General features: G+C 44.0%; 1 protein-coding gene across 1 annotated transcript in view; it reads left to right on the top strand.

The window, feature by feature from the left end:
- The window catches only part of LOC126234770 (J domain-containing protein), a 95,046-nt gene extending 76,859 nt beyond the window's left edge, over window positions 1-18,187 (top strand). The window contains exon 4 of the mRNA XM_049943520.1: window positions 16,941-18,187. Coding sequence (XP_049799477.1) covers window positions 16,941-17,156 — 216 coding nt within the window. The 3' untranslated portion in view covers window positions 17,157-18,187. The remainder of the gene's footprint in view (window positions 1-16,940) is intronic.
- The last annotated feature ends 2,454 nt before the right edge of the window (window positions 18,188-20,641 follow it).

Below are 20,641 nucleotides of genomic sequence, written 5' to 3'. Positions count from 1 at the left end.
TGGGAAGTGGCGGTGCGGTCCCCTACGGCACTGCGTAGGATCCTACGGTCTTGGCGTGCATCCGTGCGTCGCTGCGGTCCGGTCCCAGGTCGACGGGCACGTGCACCTTCCGCCGACCACTGGCGACAACATCGATGTACTGTGGAGACCTCACGCCCCACGTGTTGAGCAATTCGGCGGTACGTCCACCCGGCCTCCCGCATGCCCACTATACGCCCTCGCTCAAAGTCCGTCAACTGCACATACGGTTCACGTCCACGCTGTCGCGGCATGCTACCAGTGTTAAAGACTGCGATGGAGCTCCGTATGCCACGGCAAACTGGCTGACACTGACGGCGGCGGTGCACAAATGCTGCGCAGCTAGCGCCATTCGACGGCCAACACCGCGGTTCCTGGTGTGTCCGCTGTGCCGTGCGTGTGATCATTGCTTGTACAGCCTTCTCGCAGTGTCCGGAGCAAGTATGGTGGGTCTGACACACCGGTGTCAATGTGTTCTTTTTTCCATTTCCAGGAGTGTACGTTTTGACAGAGCACAGGGAAAAGTGTGCGACTTGAGACTTTTGGATTCATTTGTTGCAGTTTATGTGACAAACTCTGATGTTTTCATCACTTTTTTGGGAGTAATTATCACATCCACAAGAAAACCAAAATCGGGCAAGGTAGAAGTATCTTTTTACCCATTCGCCAAGTGTACAAGTTAGGTGGGACGACAACATATTCCTGTCATGTGACGCACATGCCGTCACCAGTGTCGTATAGAATATATCAGACGTGTTTTCTTGTGGAGGAATCGGTTGACCTATGAATCGGTTGACCTATGACCTTGCTTGTTTTACTGAATCAAATGTTTTCGGTTCCCATTGGAGAGGCACGTCCTTTCGTCTACTAATCGCACGGTTTTGCGGTGCGGTCGCAAAACACAGACACTAAACTTGTTACAGTGAACAGAGACGTCAATGAACGAATGGACCGATCATAACTTTGCGAATGTAAAGAAAAATTTTTCGCTTGAGGTGAGACCAGAACCAAGGACCTCTCGTTCCGCAGCTGCTCACGCTAACCACGGGACCACGGTTCCTTCTGTATTCTGTCCCTCCTTGATGGAGCCTATCTTACGCATGGACTAATCAGTTTGTATATTTTGCTTATTTTTTTATAGTTCCACACAACTTCTTCCTGTTTTCTCGATTGATCTGTGTTCAGTTTTTCAAGGCCTATGCACTGTGCCAACTTATAACTAAATCTGAGGGGGGTGCGATGGGGAGGTTCCCTTGTCAGAATACAATGTACGCACATACCAAGAAAAAAAATTATTGGTGTAAATGTTCTCACATACTGTGTTCTGGAACTGTGCTGTTTTGTGTATAGTGATGTATTTGTTTATTTGTGTAGTAAAACTTGTTTCATCCAGGTTCTTCTAAACATATGACATTCCTGGCCTGTATCAAACTTTGTAACATTTCCGAAACGCGAGGAGCATAATACCTTAAGCTTTTCTTTCCTTTTCTTTTCTTTCCTTCTCTTTATTTTGTGACTGAAATCTTAGTTTCTAGTTGGAAGATGTGGTCGGTTACGTATTTTCTGTGTGATTCAGTTTTTTACAGTTGCAATTAGCATTACTCCAACAACTGATTTTGGTTCTTTCTGGAAACTAAATGAAGCGTGCTTTCACCTTATAAAGGAATTGTCTGTAATTACCTGCGAGCAAGAGTTACCTGTTTTAAATTATAATTTCAAATTATAATGGCAGTTCTTTATATGCAAAGTATGACTTACAAACTACTCTGTGAATAAGTTTGGTTATGATTTTATGTATGCATAGTCAATTTTCAGAGTTTGAATCTACAATAGGTAGCAACATATTTTAAATTATAACTTCCGATAATCGCGTCGATAAGGTATAATGGGCAATATATAAATTAATCTAACCCTGAAAACGAAAAGAAGGGTAGTCATGGGGCTAAAATGCGATATCGGACGCCCCCCCCCCCCCCCCCCCCAACCCGACCCTACCCTATGAAATCTTGATTGTGGTGAGACTGACATGTATCAAAGCCTAATGTTTACGTTCGCTCCTTATTTAGCCACACTTTTCCAAGTTTAATAATTCCTCTAAAACAATGTTCCATTTATTAACTGGCATCCACCTTTCATCCATTCCTATTAGTTCAAAGCTTCTATGGTTTTTAGCGGTGCTGGATCTTTCCTCTGTTTAGCAGCAATGTGAGTTAACACAGTCATGATTGAGATTTCATCCACAGAGTTGTTTCGCTAGGAAGAATGCCTTGAAAGCTAGTTGGCAGTCCTGTTTGTGTCCGTTTTTGTTTACCATTGTGACCTTGGTCTCTGGATGCCAAAAGGCCCGTCTCACCAGATGAACCTTCTGGCTAGTCAGCCAGCACAGACAATAATGAACCGTCACAATGGTGAATGGTTTGTCAAGCAAATACCGCTGGAGTTTTTAATGGCCCAAACAACTGCAAGGCACTCTTTTTCGGTTTTAGAGTAGTTCACCTCGGATTTGGAAGTACTATGTAAACGTAAGCTGTATCCTTTTCAATGCCATCCTAAATTTCCGCTACAACTGCTCATATCCAAAAACTACTAGTATCAATGTGAAGTTCTGTCTCGACATTCTAGTCACACAGTGCTAAATGTAGAGATGATAACAGCTCCTTAAGGCCAAGATAAGATCTTTCTTGCACCTCGTTTCTGGAAAATTTAGCTTCTCCCTGCAGTAGGTCTTGCAATGGACATACCTTGCAGTAGAAGTCCTTTATGAATCGTCAGTAGTTCGAGCACAGTCCAAGACAACTTATCACATTACGAATGTGCTGAGGTATTGGAAAATATGTGGCTGCTTGTAAATGGTTTGAAAAACTTAAGGACGCCAGAATGTCTCACATGATGGGTCACTACTGAGTAACATAGCTGAATAACTTAGATCATACATAAAAATTCCTACATTATAGTACAGAAGGTAACTCACAGAAATACTCAGTGAGAACAGAATGACACATAATGAGGTTCGCAGGAGAGCTTCTGTGAAGTTTGGAAGGTAGGAGACGAGATACTGGCAGAAGTAAAGCTGTGAGCACCGGGCGTGAGTCGTGCTTCGGTAGCTCAGATGGTAGAGCACTTGCCCGTGAAAGGCAAAGGTCCCGAGTTCGAGTCTCGGTTGGGCACACAGTTTTAATCTGCCAGGAAGTTTCGGAATGACACATGTATACAGAGGCTATAATTGAACTGAAGTTACCGCAGTTTATGATGGTCCACTGGACATTCCAGAGGGTAAGACACTGTTCTTAGAAGGGTGTCTGATCACCACAGATGTTACTGGAATCTCTGCAGTGTGCTCCCTTGCTGGCCACAAGGTTGATAACGAGTTCCTGTGGTAGGGCGTTCCAGTACTCCACCAGCGCACTTGCTAACTGCTGGACGGTCGCTGGTGCATTTGGACGTGCAGCAGTATATACCCACAACGTATCCCACATGTGTTCGATGGGATGGAACGAGTAGGCCAGTCCATTCGCCAGATATCCTCGCATTCCAAAAGCCCCCCCCCCCCCCCCAAGGGGGTCCACAACTCTCTTGTTGATTCGTGCGTGGCGAGCATGGGGCCCCGAGCTAGTGCAGTTCTCCTTCCTTTCCGGGCTGCCCTACCCTCCTCGTCCCAAATCCTTCCCCCCCCCCTTACCTCCCTTTCACACTCCCTCTTCTTGGGAGTAATGTATCGAGCCTACGTTGGGAGACGGACGTTTGAAAACTCCAGGAGCCTGTTTCCCTTTTTTTTCTCCATCCTCACACTTTCTTCCTCTATTGGTCTTTCCCTACATTCACTCTTCTCCTTGCTTTCATGCCCTTACTTCTATCTCTGCCACATTCTCCTTGTCTTCTTTTCTGTGTCTTATTCTCCGCTTCAGCGTTTGAGATTCTTTCTTCTATCCCTCTATCCCGCACTCTCTTTCCTCCCTGTGCGTGTCTGAAGGCCGACCCACGTGTTCACACGCGTAGCTGGTAACGGCGTAACGCTTAATTCCCCGCCCTGGGTGGACAAGTAAGGCACGCACGTACCCCCTGGTAAAGGCCAGGCCCATGGAGGGGTGACTGCCGATTGGTCCCTCCGTCCGTTTCTCGGGAGGTGTGACCTGAGGTGTGAACAATCACCTAAGGTGGGAGTGCCCTCTGAGAGGGGCCCCCCACACGGGAGGAGCGCGCCATCTGAGACGCTGGCAGTCATAGGGGATTCATCCGCAATATATTTTTCTTCTTCTTCTTCTTCCTCTTCTTCCCTGTCTTCTGCCCAAAAAGGAAAGCTAGATGAAACTCCTGTTTCGAAAATTCTACCACCAGCACCGAAGTTTCTTGTTGTCACAAGACCTGACGGTCACGATTTCTAAGCAGTCAATCCTTTCGTCATTTAGAAGGGTGTAGATGCGATTGCAGGACCAGTGAAATCTTGTACTCGGTTGCGCAACGGTACCTTGCTGTTGGAAACAGAGAGCGCCTTCCAGGCCCAAAAATTACTTCGAGCCACTCTCTTACACACATTTCCTGTACGGGTGGAGGCCCACCGCACCTTGAATTCGTCGCGTGGCGTGGTGTATACCAGGTCACTCGACGGGCTAACTGATGAGGAGATTCTGTCTTTCCTCTCTGATCAGGGAGTGACGGCCGTCCATCGGGTCATGAAAAGGGTCGACAAGGACATCATACCGACTCGAACCATCTTCCTGACATTTGACAATGTGCAATTGCCTTCATAAATTAATGCCGTATGTACCAAGCCCTACAAGGTGTTACCAATGTCAGCGGTTTAACCATACACGGCAGTCTTGTTAAAGTGCGGCTAAATGCGTTACCTGTGGCAGGGACGCCCATGAGGGTGACTGTCCACCTCTGTCCCCTCGTTGCATCAAGTGTATGGGCGACCATGCTGCCTCCTCTCCTCATGCTACCTGCCCCGTCTACAAAGATGAGAAAAGTATACGGGAAATTCGAGTGAAGAGAAGGTGTCGACCTCGGCTGCTCCCAAGTTATTAAATAGCAGAAAGCCCACTGTGCTACCGGCAGGAAAATACAGTACCGTTCTCGGCTCCCCTCGGCCTACCAGGGAGGTAGCTACACAGACATGCGATCTAACATTTAGCGATTGGGTCGTCAGATCGGCCAGTGCTAAGATCGCCCGATCAACGTCTCCTCTTCCTTCCACCAACCCTAAGGCTCAATCATAATCATCATCATCTGCTGCTGCTGCTGCTGCTGCTGCTAAGAAGAGGACCTCTAAATCAGATGCTCGGACCTTCAAAAAAGAACCGACACGCGAAGATTTCTTGCGTACACAAACTTCACAGCCATCAACTGTTCTTTCGACCAAACGTAATTCTTCAAAGAAGGCTTATAGAAAAAAGAGTTCTCCATCTCCGCCGTGGCGCGTTTCCTCTCCTGCGCCACCCAGCAGTTGCCATCCCCAGCCACCTTCAGTTTCGCCAGGCCGCACCGCTGGTAGCCGATCATCTGGCCTTTCACCGGCGGAGGAAGCTACTCCTCCTGACCAGGTCAGGAAGGTGGCAGACACCAACTGTTGAGTTGATGGTCCATGACTCACCACCTATCGATTGCAGCAGCAGTGCTCCCTCGAAGCCAGGCCCTCAGCGGCCATCGAGGTGATCCTTTCTTGTTTCTTTTTCTTTTCGTTTTCATAATGGCACTTCTTCAATGAAATATTCGCGGCATTCGGTCCAACCGAGAGGAACTAAAATTGCTCCTTCGAATGCACTGCCCGCTTGTCGTAAGTCTCCAAGAAACGAAGTTACGCCCATGCGATCGTATCGACCAGGCACACTATACTTCCGTGCGTTTTGACCTACTCCCTGTGGCAGGTATTCCAGCTCAGAGGGGTTATGTTGCTGGTTCAGGATGATGTCTACTACGATCCAATCACATTGCGCACGGATCTTCAGGCAGTTGCTGTCCGAATTACTCTCCCCAATTTCACATTTTCCATTTATACTGTTTACACTCCATCATCGTCTGTCTTTACTAGGGCAGACATGATACAACTGATTGCTCAGCTTCCTGCACCATTTTTGTTGATCGGACTTTAATGCCCACCATCCCCTTTGGGGCTCTCCAGCATCCTGCCCGAGAGGCTCCCTCTTGGCAGACCTTTTCAACCACCTCAATCTAGTCTGCTTAAATAGCGGTGCACCTATCTTCCTTTCGGACGCAACGCATACCTATTCCCACTTGGACCTCTCAATATCCCCTATCTAGTGGTATGCTCTGTCTGACACATACTAGAGCGACCATTTCCCCTGCGTAATCCATCTCCTGCATCACACCCCTTCTCCGCATTCCACCAGCTGGAACATCTCCAAAGCCGACTGGGGGCTTTTCACCTCCCTGGCGACCTTCCATGAACTTCTCCAGCTGCGATAGTCAGGTCGCATACCTCACGGACGTTATTCTCATTGCTGCTGAATATTCCATCCCTCGTACTTCCTCTTCTCCACGTCGAGTCCCAGTCCCCTGGTGGACTACAGCATGCAGCGACGCTATTCGTGCTCGGCGACGTGCTTTACGCACCTTCCAACGCCACCGTACGATGGCGAACTGTATCAGTTACAAACGACTTCGTGCACAATGTCATCATGTTATCAACAAAAGCAAAAAGCCTTGCTGGGTGGCTTTCACCAGCTCATTCAACAGTTTTACTCCTCCTTCGGTTGTCTGGGGTGGCCTGCGCTGGCTATCTGGCACCAAGGTCCACTCCCCGATTTCTGGCCTGACAGTAGCGAATGAAGTCCTTGTGGATCTCTAGGATGTCTAAAATTCCTTTGGCCGCTTTTTCGCGAAGGTTTCGAGCTCGGCCCATTACCACCGTGCCTTCCTCCCCCGAAAACAAGCAGAGGAGGCTCGGCCACCTTCTTTCCACTCTTTGAATCGTGAAAGTTACAATGCCACCTTCACTGTGCAGGAACACGAAAGTGCACTCGCCCGGTCCCGATCCTCTGCTCCGGAGCCCGATGGTATCCAAATTCAGATGCTGAAGAACCTTTCTCCTGCAGGTAAAGGCTTTCTTCTTCGCGCCTATAATCGCATCTGGACTGAAGGTAATGTTCCCACACGCTGGCGTGAAGCAATTGTTGTTTCCATACCCAAACTAGGAAAGGACAAACACCTTCCTTCCAGTTATCGCCCCATCTCCATTATCAGCCACGTCTGCAAGGTGATGGAGCGCATGGTAAATTCTCGATTGGTTTGGCTCCTTGAATCTCCACGTCTCCTTACCAATGTCCAGTGTGGATATTCGTAGGCGCCACTCTGCTGTTGACCACCTAGTTACCTTGTCGACTTTCATTATGAACAACTTTTGGCGTAAGCGCCAGATGGTGGCTGTGTTCTTCGATTTGGAGAAGGCTTATGACACTTGTTGGAGGGCGGGCATTCTCCGCACCATTCACACTTGGGGCCTTCGCGGCCACCTCCCTCTTTTTATTAATGCATTTTTAATGGATCTAATGTTCATGGTACGTGTGGATTCTGTTTTGTCAGATACATTTCGCCAGGAGAATGGGGTGCCCCAGGGCTCCGTTTTGAGCGTGGCCCTTTTTGCCTTAGCTATCAATCCAATAATGGATTGCCTTCCAGCTGACGTTTCAGGCTCCGTTTTCGTGGACGACTTTACGATCTACTGTAGCGCTCAGAGAACATGTCTCCTGGAGCGCTGTCTTCAGCGTTGTCTAGACAGTCTATATTCCTGGAGTTCGCTAACGGTTTCCTTTTTTCTGTTGAGAAAACGGTCTGTATGAACTTCTGGCGTTACAAACAGTTTCTTCCACCATCCTTCCATCTCGGTCCCGTTGCTCTCCCATTCGTGGAGATTTTTAGGTCTTACATTTGACAGGAAACATTGCTGGTCTCCGCATGTGTCTTACTTGGCTGCTCGTTGTACCCATTCCCTAAATGTCCTCAGTGTTCTCAGCGGTACGTCATGGGGAGCAGATAGAATGGTCCTGCTTCGCTTATATCGGTCCATTGTCCGATCAAAGCTGGATTATGGGAGCTTTGTCTACTCTTCTGTCCGGCCATCCATCTTACGCCGTCTAAACTCTATCCACCATCGGGGGTTACGTCTGGCGACTGGAGCATTCTACACCAGCCCTGTTGAGAGTCTGTAGGCCGAATCTGCCGCATTACCCCTAAACTACCGGCGCGATATGTTGCTTTGTCGGTACGCCTGCCGACTGAGGACAATGCCCGACCACCCGTCATATTTCTCCTTCTTTGACGACTCTCTCGACCGCTAATACGGGCTGTATGTCTCTACCCTGTTACCTCCTGGAGTTCGCTTTCGTCACCTGCTTCAGCAACTTAATTTTACCCTCCCTAGGACTTTTCGAGTGCGTGAGAGCCCGACACCACCTTGGCTCCAGGCTCAGGTTCGCGTTCACGTTGAACTCGGCTCGCTCCCAAAGGAGAGGACCGCGGATTCTATATACCACTTGAGGTTTGTCGAACTTCGTTCGAGGCTCGCTAATAACGTCTTTATTTACACAGACGGCTCCAAGACTACTGCTGGCGTCGGATGTGCCTTTGTCGCTGGGGATGATACCTTTCAATACCGGCTCCTTGACCAGTGTTCAAGCTTTACAGCTGAGCTTTTTGCTCTCTATCAAGCTGTTCAGTATATCTGCCACCGTCGTCATTCTCCCTATACCATCTGCTCTGATTCTTTGAGCGCCATTTAGAGTCTCCGTGACCCAAATTCGGACCACCCTCTCGTGCAACGAATTCAATGGTCCCTTCAGCCGCTAGCTGATACTGGCGCTCATGTACTTTTTTTGTGGATTCCTGGCCACGTTGATGTGCCTGGGAACGAAGCTGTTGATCCTGTGGTCAAGGCTGCTGTCCTCCTGCCTCGGACAGCTTCCTTTCGTGTCCCATCAACTTTGTCGGCGCGTTTCATCATTGTGGCATGATGAGGCTTGGTCCTCTCTCCATGAAAATAAGCTTAGGGCCATCAAACTGATCCTGACAGTTTGGACGACCTCCTCACGCCCTTCCCGGTGAGAGGTCACTTTGGCCAGGTTGCGGATTGGGCATTGCCGATTTAGTACCGCTACCTGTTGTCTGGTGACCCCGCCCCGTAGTGCCCCTGTGGTCATTCATTGACGGTGCGCCATGTTTTATTGTCCTGTCCCCGTTTTTTTCACTTTCTTGTTGTCCTGTGTCTGCCGTCTACCTTACAGGAACTTTTAGCTGATGACGCTCGAGCAGCTGCTGGTGTCCTTAGTTTTATTTCATTGATGGACTTGACCAAAGAGATCGAACTCTTTTATTTTGGTTATCTGCGTCTTTGTAAGTACTTTATGGTGTTGCCCCCTTGCGTTTTTTCTACGCCATTAGTGCACTAACGTTTGTGACTGGCCGCTAATGACCTTAGTAGTTGAGTGCCCTAAACAAAAAAAAGCATTCCAAGAGCTGCTCCACCTGCACTGTTCCCTGTCACGCACTCTCATCCATAAATATGAAGTCAAGACCGAATGCACCGCTATAAAGATGCGAGTTGGGTAGCTGTATAGTGTCACAACATCAACGGTGATTATTTGTTCAGAGATTTGGAGGTCAGTACGCCAATGCAACATTATGCCAGCCCACACCACAATACCTGGAGCACTAAAATAAAGTTCAACATTGTTCATGGGTGTATGGTGTGTTCCCACATCGTGCCTTATGAAGGTAGTTGTAGTCTTGCTGATCATTATTATATATTAATGACTTGCCATTCTATATTCATGAAGAGGCAAAGTTAGTTCTCTTTGCTGATGAAAGAAGTATAGTAATCACACCTGACAAACAAGAATTAACTGATGAAATTGTCAATACTGTCTTTCAGAAAATTACTAAGTGGTTCCTTGTAAACGGACTCTCACTGAATTTTGATAAGACACAGTACATACAGTTCCGTACAGTGAATGGTATGACGCCATTAATAAATATAGACCTTAATCAGAAGCATATAGCTAAGGTAGAATATTGCAAATTTTTAGGTGTGTCCATTGATGAGAGATTAAATTGGAAGAAACACATTGATGATCTGCTGAAACGTTTGAGTTCAGCTACTTATGCAATAAGGGTCATTGCAAATTTTGGTGATAAACATCTTAGTAAATTAGCTTACTACGCCTATTTTCACTCATTGCTTTCATATGGCATCATATTTTGGGGTAATTCATCACTGAGGAATAAAGTATTCATTGCACAAAAGCGTGTAATCAGAATAATAGCTGGAGTCCACCCAAGATCATCCTGCAGACATTTATTTAAGGATCTAGGGATATTCACAGTAGCTTCTCAGTATATATACTCTCTTATGAAATTTGTTATTAACAACCAAACCCAATTCAAAAGTAATAGCAGTGTGCATAACTACAATACTAGGAGAAAGGATGATCTTCACTATTCAAGATTAAATCTAACTTTGGCACAGAAAGGGGTGAATTATACTGGCACTAAAGTCTTTGGTCACTTACCAAATAGTATCAAAAGTCTGACAGATAACCAACAAGTATTTAAGAAGAAATTAAAAGAATTTCTGAATGACAACTCCTTCTACTCCATAGAGGAATTTTTAGATATAAATTAAGAAAAAAAATAAAGAAAAACAAAAAAAAACACAATAAAATAAAGTTGTTATATTAACTTAAGTATGTTGTTAAATTAACCTAATTATGTCATGTATTGTAAAATTCGACTCGTTCCACATCATTATGAAATATCGTATTCATGATCCATGGAACTAGTATTAATCTAATCTAATCTAATCATGGTGGTTTTGGTAGTCCAGGTGCTACGGTGTGGATAGGCATAATGTCGCATGGGCATAGTGGCCTCCAAATCTTTTTAACAGGGCACACTCGCCAGTCGATTTTATTGTTGTTCATCTTTTCAGGGGTGCATTCGCCCCTGGCTTCACATTTATGGATGACAATGCGTGACTGCGAACAGTGAAAGTAGGGCAGCTCTTGGAATGAGAGGATTTCTAGAGAATAGACTGGCCTATCCACTCCACATACCCACTGAGCATGTGTGGGTCATGTTGGGGAGACACATTGCAGCACGTCCACGTGCAACAATGACCGTCCAGCAGTTGTCAAGGGCACTAGTGGACGAATGGATTGCCCCTCCACGAGAAATTATCAATCCGTCTTGTGGTCAGCATTGTAAAAAACTGCAGAGAATTCATTGCCTTCTGTGGTGATCACACACCCTAATAAGAATAGTGTCCCAGAGTCTGAAATGTCCAGGGGACCAGCATGAACTACAGTGACTTCAGTGTAGTTATTGCCTTTGAATAAAAGCGTCACTCTGTTGGTCTGAATGCGTATTTCTTTCAATTACCTTCTGTAGTACAATGTGGCGGTTTTTTCTGTGTGGTCCAAGTTTGAGAGAGCTGTGTTACTTGGCAGTGATATCACCCAAAAGCCACTGTCATCCTTAAGTTTTGAACACCAGTGTATTTTCTCTGGATCAGGATGGACACCAACGTAATTAACTAGGTACCCCCAAAACTTTCTTGGGCAAAGAACAGCCACTGCTTCGGATTAAGGAAGAGACTTTCAATGTGAGCGCACTACAGCACGGTTGTCAGGTGGCTTAGATGGTATTCAAATGTCTTAAACAAAAATGTCATTCAGATAGTGACAAGTCGTCCACTTAAGGTGTCGAAGCGGGTTGTCAGTCATTCGAAGTTGTCTGGAGCATTACATAGTAAACGGCGTAACTTTGAACTCAGATGTCAGGGGTATTAAAGGTAGTCTTCTCCTGGTCAGCCTCGTCAACCTCGATTTACCAATAGCCTGTCTGCATGACCATAGTTGAGAAATACTTCACTCCTTCCAAGCGGTCTAGAGTGTCATCAGTGCTCAACGATGGAAAGACGTCTTTCTTCACGATTTTGTTCAGTCATTGATAGTCAACACAGAAACGCCATCTACCACACTCCTTCAGAAAGACAACAGCATAGGACCAAGGATTCTCTGAATGATCAGTGATGTCATTTTTTAGCATCTTCTCCACTTCCTCCCTGATTATCGATCGTTCAGCTGACGACACTTCATATGAGCGCTGCTGATTGGTGTACGATTCCCAGTGTTGATACGGTGTTTTACCACAGGCCACTTGGTTTCTCTTACTCCACTCCAGATGTGAAAACATCGGAAAACTGTAGCAGAATGACTTGCTCGCTGACACTGTTCCTCTGTCAGGCCAGATCTTACTGACAGATAGCAGCTTTCTCCACCGTCTTGTGGTTCAAATGGCTCTGGGCACTATGGGACTTAACTTCTGAGGTCATCAGTCCCCTGGAACTTAAACTACTTAAACCTAACTAACCTAAGGACATCACACACATCCATGCCCGAGGCAGGATTCGAACCTGCGACCGTAGCGGTCGCGCGGCTCCAGACTGTAGCGCCTAGAACCGCTCGGCCACTCCGGCCGGCCACTGTCTCGTCTGTAACAGTACTGGGACACTGGAGTGAGACTAATCTGCCCGTCCTGGACTGGTTCCACTGACCCGATGTACGTAACTGTAGAGGTCAACTGTGATTGCTTGTGGAAAAAAAAAATCTTCACAATTGTACTTAGCTTATTTGCTGTTGTTATCATCCTCGTCATCAATTGAGATGCTATCTTTTGTGTGTGTTCTTGTTGTAATAGCTTCGTCAACCAGGATCTCTGATCATCCATAGACTTCTTGGGATGCCTGCAAGAAGTCTCATTTGAGCATAACATCATGACTATGTTGTCGTCGTCGTCGTCGTCGTCGTCTTCTGTCCAGAGTCCTTGGATGCGGCTCTCTATGCTACTCTATCCTAGTCAAGCTTCTTCATCGCCAAGTAACTACTGCAACCTACATCCTTCTGAATGTGCTTAGTGTATTCATCTCTTGGTCACCCTCTGCGATGTCATTCATGATACAGTAATGAGCTTCAGCCCATTGGTAAACTATAATCGTCTGCATTTGGCTGGTATGAGTGGTTGACTTCTTGTGGCTTAAGTCACTGAACATTCGTCTTCTTTCCTGTATAAGGGTATCCACAGTGAAAATCGACTGACATATAGTCCTCCAGCCTCGAAATACTTGTTCTTCTAGGGGGCGTTCTACTTGGTAGAGGATTTGGTTGTAGTTTCTTTGGTTGGTTGCTGGGTGTGTGTGTGTGACAGCTGCGGTGTAAGTCCGAGATGGCAGTCACTTCTCCATGGCACGTTCGTGCGGTGGTACAGATTGGAGCCCACGATTGATACATACGCAGTCCATCAGTTCTAGGTGCCATAAAATGCTGTATCTCTTCTCTTACAACATGGCATATGAGAGAAAGCGAGATCACGGTGGTCTTACTAAGTTGCCAAAGGGACCACATTCGGTAGACGTTTATAACTCTTCGTCAGAGTTTTTCTTGTTGCATTTCCTTGTACCGCTTGATTCTTCTGCTGTTGTGACATCGCTAACAATACGTGTTTGGTACATGCCTTCTGCGACTCGTTTCATCCAATGTGATATTTTATTGGCTTCTATCATATTCAAATTCACAATGTTGCAAAAGTCCAAAACATTCTGTACATAAAATTGTCATTCGCCACGACATTGGGTCACATTCAACTGCTAATAGGGCTTGCTGTTGGTTGTCATCAAATTTTTTCTTCAGTTCGGCCTGGAATTTGTCTCCTATAGAGCTACTCTTCGTTGTTCTTGAACCTTGCTGGGCTGTGCCATCCAAGTGAAAGTGCACATTTGCCAAACACATCATGTTATCCTACCAGTCGCATTTGGTGATTAGGTCAAATCCTTTTAACCATTTCATCATATCCTGACTAGCGTCTCCAGAAAACACTGATGGATGCCTCATGTGCAAGTGACTTACTGCTGGCTTCAGATCTATGGTTGTCTCAAACGGACCTACGGGACCACGTACTGCTTGTATTTTAGTTCCTGTCCAAGTAGGCAATGGCGTTTACGTGGCATAATTGGAAACACAGTGATGCAGATGTTTTGAAACACGAGGCGTCTCTACCAAACAATGTCACGTCGTAACAAGAGTAAAGTCAAAATCTGAAAGTGGTGTCTCCGGTGAAATACAATACTCAACAGTGAAAGCACTTTCATTATGAACACCGACGTACAGCAAGAACACGATTGATCGCCAGGACAGAATGTGCAGATATTGATACAAAAATATTCCGTATTGCTGGCATTCAAACAAACATCATATATTCCAGAATATACAAAAACAAAATATTTCAAGAACCTTCCAGAAATTATAATTACTAAACAGCAAATAACTCCTGACGGTCGGGTCTGAATTGTCAACATGCAGCATACCAGGCAGTGACGCTAACAACTACATTACACGATACTACACTGCATACACCACAGCTCATGGCAATATAACATTAAAATAAAAAGAAAAAAGGGTGTCATTGACACAACAATTAAGCCTCCTTTGTAATCAGTCTGTGCAGAGTTCTTATTTTCTGGCAGATTTAAATACGCTGTAATAACACCCATCTTCTAATTTGGAGATAAAGAAAATACCGGTATTTATAAACCTGTATTATTGCTTCCAAAAGTGTTTGAGAAAGCAGCCTATGATGATACACTGACTTATTCACCAAACAGAACTGCCCGTCAATTTGCCTTCCATAAAGGATTCTCTACATAGAAAGCAATAAGAGCTCACAGCTGGAGTTGTACCAAAGCTAAAAAAAAAGGTTACCCTGTACATACATTTTCTTCTTCTTCTTCTTCTTCCGTCAGCCATTCGGCTTTTCCTCAACCTGTTGCAGCTACACCTGGTCCTTCCATCGTTTTGCAGGTCTTCAAATACATCTTTTACCCTGTGGAATATAGCGCCAAAAATGTAGTGGTAACCTTGATTTGTCCATTCATAACAGGTGCGATATCCATTTTTGTCAGTATTCGTCAACCTTACTGTTTATATCGAAAATATTTAATTCCTTCCTGACAATTTTGTTTCTTTTGTAGCCTAGCTTGGTGTATTCTGCTATGTACCTGAGGAATTTCATTTCATTGGCTTGTAATCTTATTTTATCTTTCTTTTTCATTACCCAAGATTCACTTCCATACAGTAATAATGGTACTGACATACCTTTATAAAATTTTTAAGTATGATTCTGTTCTTACTTTACGTTGGAAAGCTCTTCTGATAGTGCCATTTAAGTAGTTAAATTTCTCAATTTTGTCTTTTTGATCTAGGTCTCCCCTGTACAACAGCAAGATTCGTAGAAATTTGAATCTATCTACTTGCTCTATAATCTCGTTGTCTTTATTTTTTCTTACTGGATTTTTCCACAGAAAGCCATGGCTTTTGTTTTTCGGATTGATATTGACATATTATATATCTGGCATGTTTTAGCTCGTAGGCAACTCTCTGCAGACCATCTTCATTATTCGAAATTAACACTTGGTCATCTGCGAATAACAGTCATAATGTAATCTTTTTGGTTCAAATTATATGTATAGTTCTTCAGTTTCATTCTCCATTGCCGTATAATGTCGTCAATGTATATGTTAAAAAGCAGTGGAGAGAGGCTGCAACCTTGTCGAACTCCTAAATTAATAACCTTTGTTGTTTCTTCATTATCCCCAGTTATTTGGATTCTTGTATTAGCATATATCTTTCGAACTACCTGTACAATGTGTCACCACAGCCTGGTGGAAGTCTTTCAATGGGTCACCACTTAGGTGACTTGCACATACTAGAGCCAATGTTCCTCGAAAGAACGAGCATGGGCCAACCTTGCTTAACTTCAGTGAAGAGGCGGGAGTGGTTTTATCAGATATTAACAGGGAGTTGGCTGATTCTTGATGAGATCTATAGAACAAATGAATAAAACTCAGTTTCAGCCAATTTTCACAATCACAGTTGAATCACCAATTCAGTAAAATAGCTATGCAATATAAAATGAAAATCCTCTCTAAAAAATGAGTATGGTAATATCAAAAACACCTGTAAGAGGTAAATTAGAAGTGGATGGTGTGTCAGTTGGACAAGTAATGACTTAATTATTTAGGGACTCTTATCACCAGCTATAAAGACATAACCATGGACGTGAAAAACAAGGTGACAATGGCAGTAACGATAGGCAGATAACTGCAAAATGCTCTATCGTGAAATAAATTTGACAACTATGGGGAAAAAAAAAATATATAAAAAACAATGGTGCATACTATTGACATCCAACGGAAACTAGAGTGGAAATGGAAAAGATAAAAAAAAAGTTAAAGGCAATGGAGGTGAAGATACTAAGGCAGATCCAAGGAGTAACATTGTGGGACAAGAGAAAAAATGTATGAATGAAGCATCTGTGTGGGATAAAAGATATATGTAAATACAGGGAGATAGGAGAACGAAATTGGAAGGATCACAAAGGGTGGACCCCCACAAGACTAGTTAAAATTTGTAAACATGGAACGACCACAAGGAAAAGACTGTCAGATGATCACCCAAGAGATGGGACACTAGTTGCTCCAGTACATCCACAGAATGAGGCCGACAAACAGGGCAATCAATAAATTAATTGATAATTATATAACCTCATATTTCTTAATAATTACACAATAAATATAACGATACAAACTACCATTTGTTGTTTTCTATCTCTTTGATTTTAAGGTAAAGCTCTTACACTTTCTAAGATTTACAGTTTTCTTAGCGACTTACCTAGCTTCTTCTCTTCTTGTTCTCCTTTTCTCCTCCTCCTTCTCCTCCAATCTCCCTAAAGCAATTCTGCAGTACCATTAACTCACAATTTCCTTACCTTCAAAGTATGTTTGCTGATTCTTAAAAGTTTCACTTTATTTTGAAAATTTTTTCAGAAATCCTAATTTCATACTATTGAATATTTTTCAGTCAATGCACTGGACCACCCTGAAGACGAAAGATAGGATGCTGCCTGAAACTGCAGGTGAAGGTGGCAGCACAAGTGGCTCAGGGAGTGCTCCCCAGGCACACCGCCGGGCTTCAGAGGGAGGTGCAAATATACACTGGGGTGCTCGTGGCACTGTCAACTGGAAATCTGATGCTTCTAGTGAAGTTGTCAGCAAGTTCCGCAACTATGAAATTTAGACTGCTTTGCTATTGTAACTAATTTCCTGTTTGTGTCACAACCTGTAGAGAACTACATTCCATGGGTGTGATACCGTCTCTGTGTTGTACCGTACTTTAGACAATCTGCATGCTGTCTGTAATATTTCTGGTATTTTCATACAGCAAGAAGTATTTCTATTGTCTTCCTTGTAACTCTACAATCTTACACATTGCAATTTTTGTTTCATATAATATATTTTATATATTTATATAGCCACCAACTATACACTTTTATTTTTCAGTGGCATCCAAATGAAAGTATTTTTAAATCTGCCACAAATGTAGAAAGCAAACTATCACCTTTTGCATTCCACTGACAGGTGTCTGAAGGCTAAAACATGACAAGTTACGATAATCAGTATTTTTATTTTTGTGATAAAGCATTATAATCAATAAAACATGAATTTAAGTATTTTGGAAACATGCTCAAGCATTTTTCACTATGAATAATGGAATTCCTATATTTTAAACTGAAGACTATTTTAAGTGAAGTGCAAGAGACGGGTCCTACTTAGAAATTTCCTGTGATAAACTTCCTTCTTACTGAATGTGGCTCCTTACCTGTAAATTTGATGTTACAATTAATGTTTGTTGTTAGGTGATATTAGTACCCAAATCTGAAGACAAACTAATTGTCATTCTATAATAAGTATTTGATGTATGCATGATATGTTGGACATGTTTCAGAGTAGTACGAAAACAGGGTTCTGTTGATGAATGGTTATTAGGTAACTGAAAAAAGATTATAATGTATTATAAATGGTTTCAAAATTTATAACAAATTTGCAAGCTGGCATTGCAAATTTAAATTAGTGAAGTCACACTGTAGTCATTGTTGTTTATATTACTTATTAGTATAATCTGTACCTGTATTTTGGAGCTAAATGTGTTGCTACTTTGATATCCTGGGAAATCAACTCCACTTAAAGACACCATTAATTCTCAATGTGTGTATTTATCATGTACCTTCCATAAGTGTGTTTCCTGTATGTTTCAACAATAAATGTCTAACAAACTATAGTTTGCATTCTGACAAACAGTTCATAGTGTACAAGGTGACATTTATATTCATGAAATGTTTAATGTATGGTGAGTTACATGTAATTTTACGCTCAGATTTCAGTGAAGCATTTATCTATAGGCCCTATGTATGTTAGAAAATCAACAATTGGTTTCAAAATGTAGTGTGTGTGGGGTAGGGGGGAAGGGGGACGAGCGGGCGATCTCCTTAAAGGCACAGTTTTCATTACTTATTGTGTGTCTGTCAATGACTCATTACTTCCACCATTTTGATGAGTTGTCTTCTTTAAACCCAAATCATTCACATTCTGCCAGAGCTTTCATTAACATAACTGTACATACGATGCTTAGCTTGAGTATATAATTAAGAATTAAATGTCAGTTTTTGAACAGGTATCTTCCTAGCAATAACATAAAGATAGCTGTCCACTGCTCACAGAACATCGCTCAGTTTTTTAATATTTTCATTTATGCTGCTATGAGGGTCAGTCATCAGCTTTATCACTTCATAAAGTTACAATATATCACCTAAAATAATAAATTTTTGAAAATATAATTGAATATATAAAAAATCTTCTCACCAAAGAGCGGCAGGAGACAGCACATAGAATAATTATGGAAATGTGCCAGCTTCCGGAGCAGAAGAGGAAGATGGATGAAGGAAAAGGTTATTACGTAAATTCAAGGTGGAGGAGAGAAAGGAAAGGAAGAGAAGAAACTGATATCAGCTGCATCGGGGATTTATATGAAATCGGCGGCGACGACTGAAAATATGTACCACAACGAGACTCGATTCTGGGATCTCCTGCTTCCTAATCAGTTGCGTTAACCATTGCGTCATCCACACACTGTTTATCACAAATGCAAAGGGCTATGAAAGTCCGAAAGAACAGATATTACACTTTCATATAATTCATATATACACATTAAAAAACGTTTTGCATCACCTCCGTTACGAGAGTTCCGGAACCTGTACAGAAAATTGGAATAGAGATAAACATAAACTTCACTCTCGGCCTTTTTATTGCTCATGAAAACCACACATTGCATGTTGTAAAACCATACAGCGAGACCTTCAGAGGTGCTGGTCCAGAATGCTACCTCTAATACCCAGTAGCACGTCCTCTTGCATTGATGCATGCCTGTATTCTCATGGTGTACAGCCATAAGTTCATCAAGGCAGTGTTGGTCCAGATTGTCGCATTCCTCAACGGCGATTCAGCGTAGATCCCTCAGAGTGATTCGTGGGTCACGTAGTCCACAAACAGCCATTTTCAATCCATCCCAGGCATGTTCGATAGGGTTCATGTCTGTAGAACATGCTGGCCACACTAGTCGAGCGATGTCGTTATCTTGAAGGAAGTCATTCACATGATGTGCACGATGGGGAGCGCGAATTGTCGCCCATAAAGACGAATGCATCGTCAATATGCTGCTGATATGGTTGCACTATCGGTCGGAGGATGGCATTCACGTATCGTACAACCATTACGACGTCTTCCTTGACCACCAGCGGCGTACGTCGGCCCCACATAATTCCACCTCAAAAGAGCAGGGAACCTCCACCTTGCTGCACTCGCTGGGCAGTGTGTCTAAGGCGTTCAGCCTCACCAGGTTGCCTCCAAACACGTCTCCGACGACTGCCTGGTTAAAGGCATATGCGACACTTACTGGTAAAGAGAACGTGATGCCTATTCTGAGTGGTCCATTCGGCATGTTCTTGGGCTCATCTGTACCGCGCTGCATGGTGTCGTGGTTGCAAAGATATACCTCGCCAAGGACGTCGGGAGTGAACTTGCGCATCATGCAGCCTATTGCTCACAGTTTGAGCCGTAACAAGACGTCCTGTGGCTGCACGAAAAGCATTATTCAACATGGTGGCGTTGCTGTCAAGGTTCCTCCGAGCCTTAATCCGCAGGTAGCGGTCATCCACTGCAGTAGTGGTCCTTGGGCGGCCTGAGCGAGGCACGTCATCGACAGTTCCTGTCTCTCTGTATCTCTTCCATGTCCGAACAATATCGCTTTGGTTCACTACGAGACGCCTGGACACTTCCCTTGTTGAGAGCCCTTTCTGGAACAAAGTAACAATGCGGATGCGATCGAACCGCGATATTGACCATCTAGGCATGGTTGAACGACACGAGCCGTGTTCCTCCTTCGTGAGGAATGACTGGAACTGATCGGCTGTTGGAACCCCTCCGTCTAATAGGCGCTGCTCATGCATTGCTGCTTACATTTTTGGGCGGGTTTAGTGACATCTCCAAACAGTCAAAGGGACTGTGTCTGCGGTACAATGTTCAGTCAACGTCTATCTTCGGGAGTTCTCGGAACCGGTGCGATCCAAAGAAAATTTTAATGTGTGTATTATGAATGAAGGAACAGGACTGGCGAGATTTAGGAAATGGGGAGAGTTATGGGAAAGTCGCCTAGATCCTCAGGTAAGG

The sequence above is a fragment of the Schistocerca nitens genome, chromosome 2 (genome assembly GCF_023898315.1).
Source record: "Schistocerca nitens isolate TAMUIC-IGC-003100 chromosome 2, iqSchNite1.1, whole genome shotgun sequence".
Classification (NCBI taxonomy): domain Eukaryota; kingdom Metazoa; phylum Arthropoda; class Insecta; order Orthoptera; family Acrididae; genus Schistocerca; species Schistocerca nitens.
This window is presented reverse-complemented; position numbering and strand designations above follow the sequence as displayed.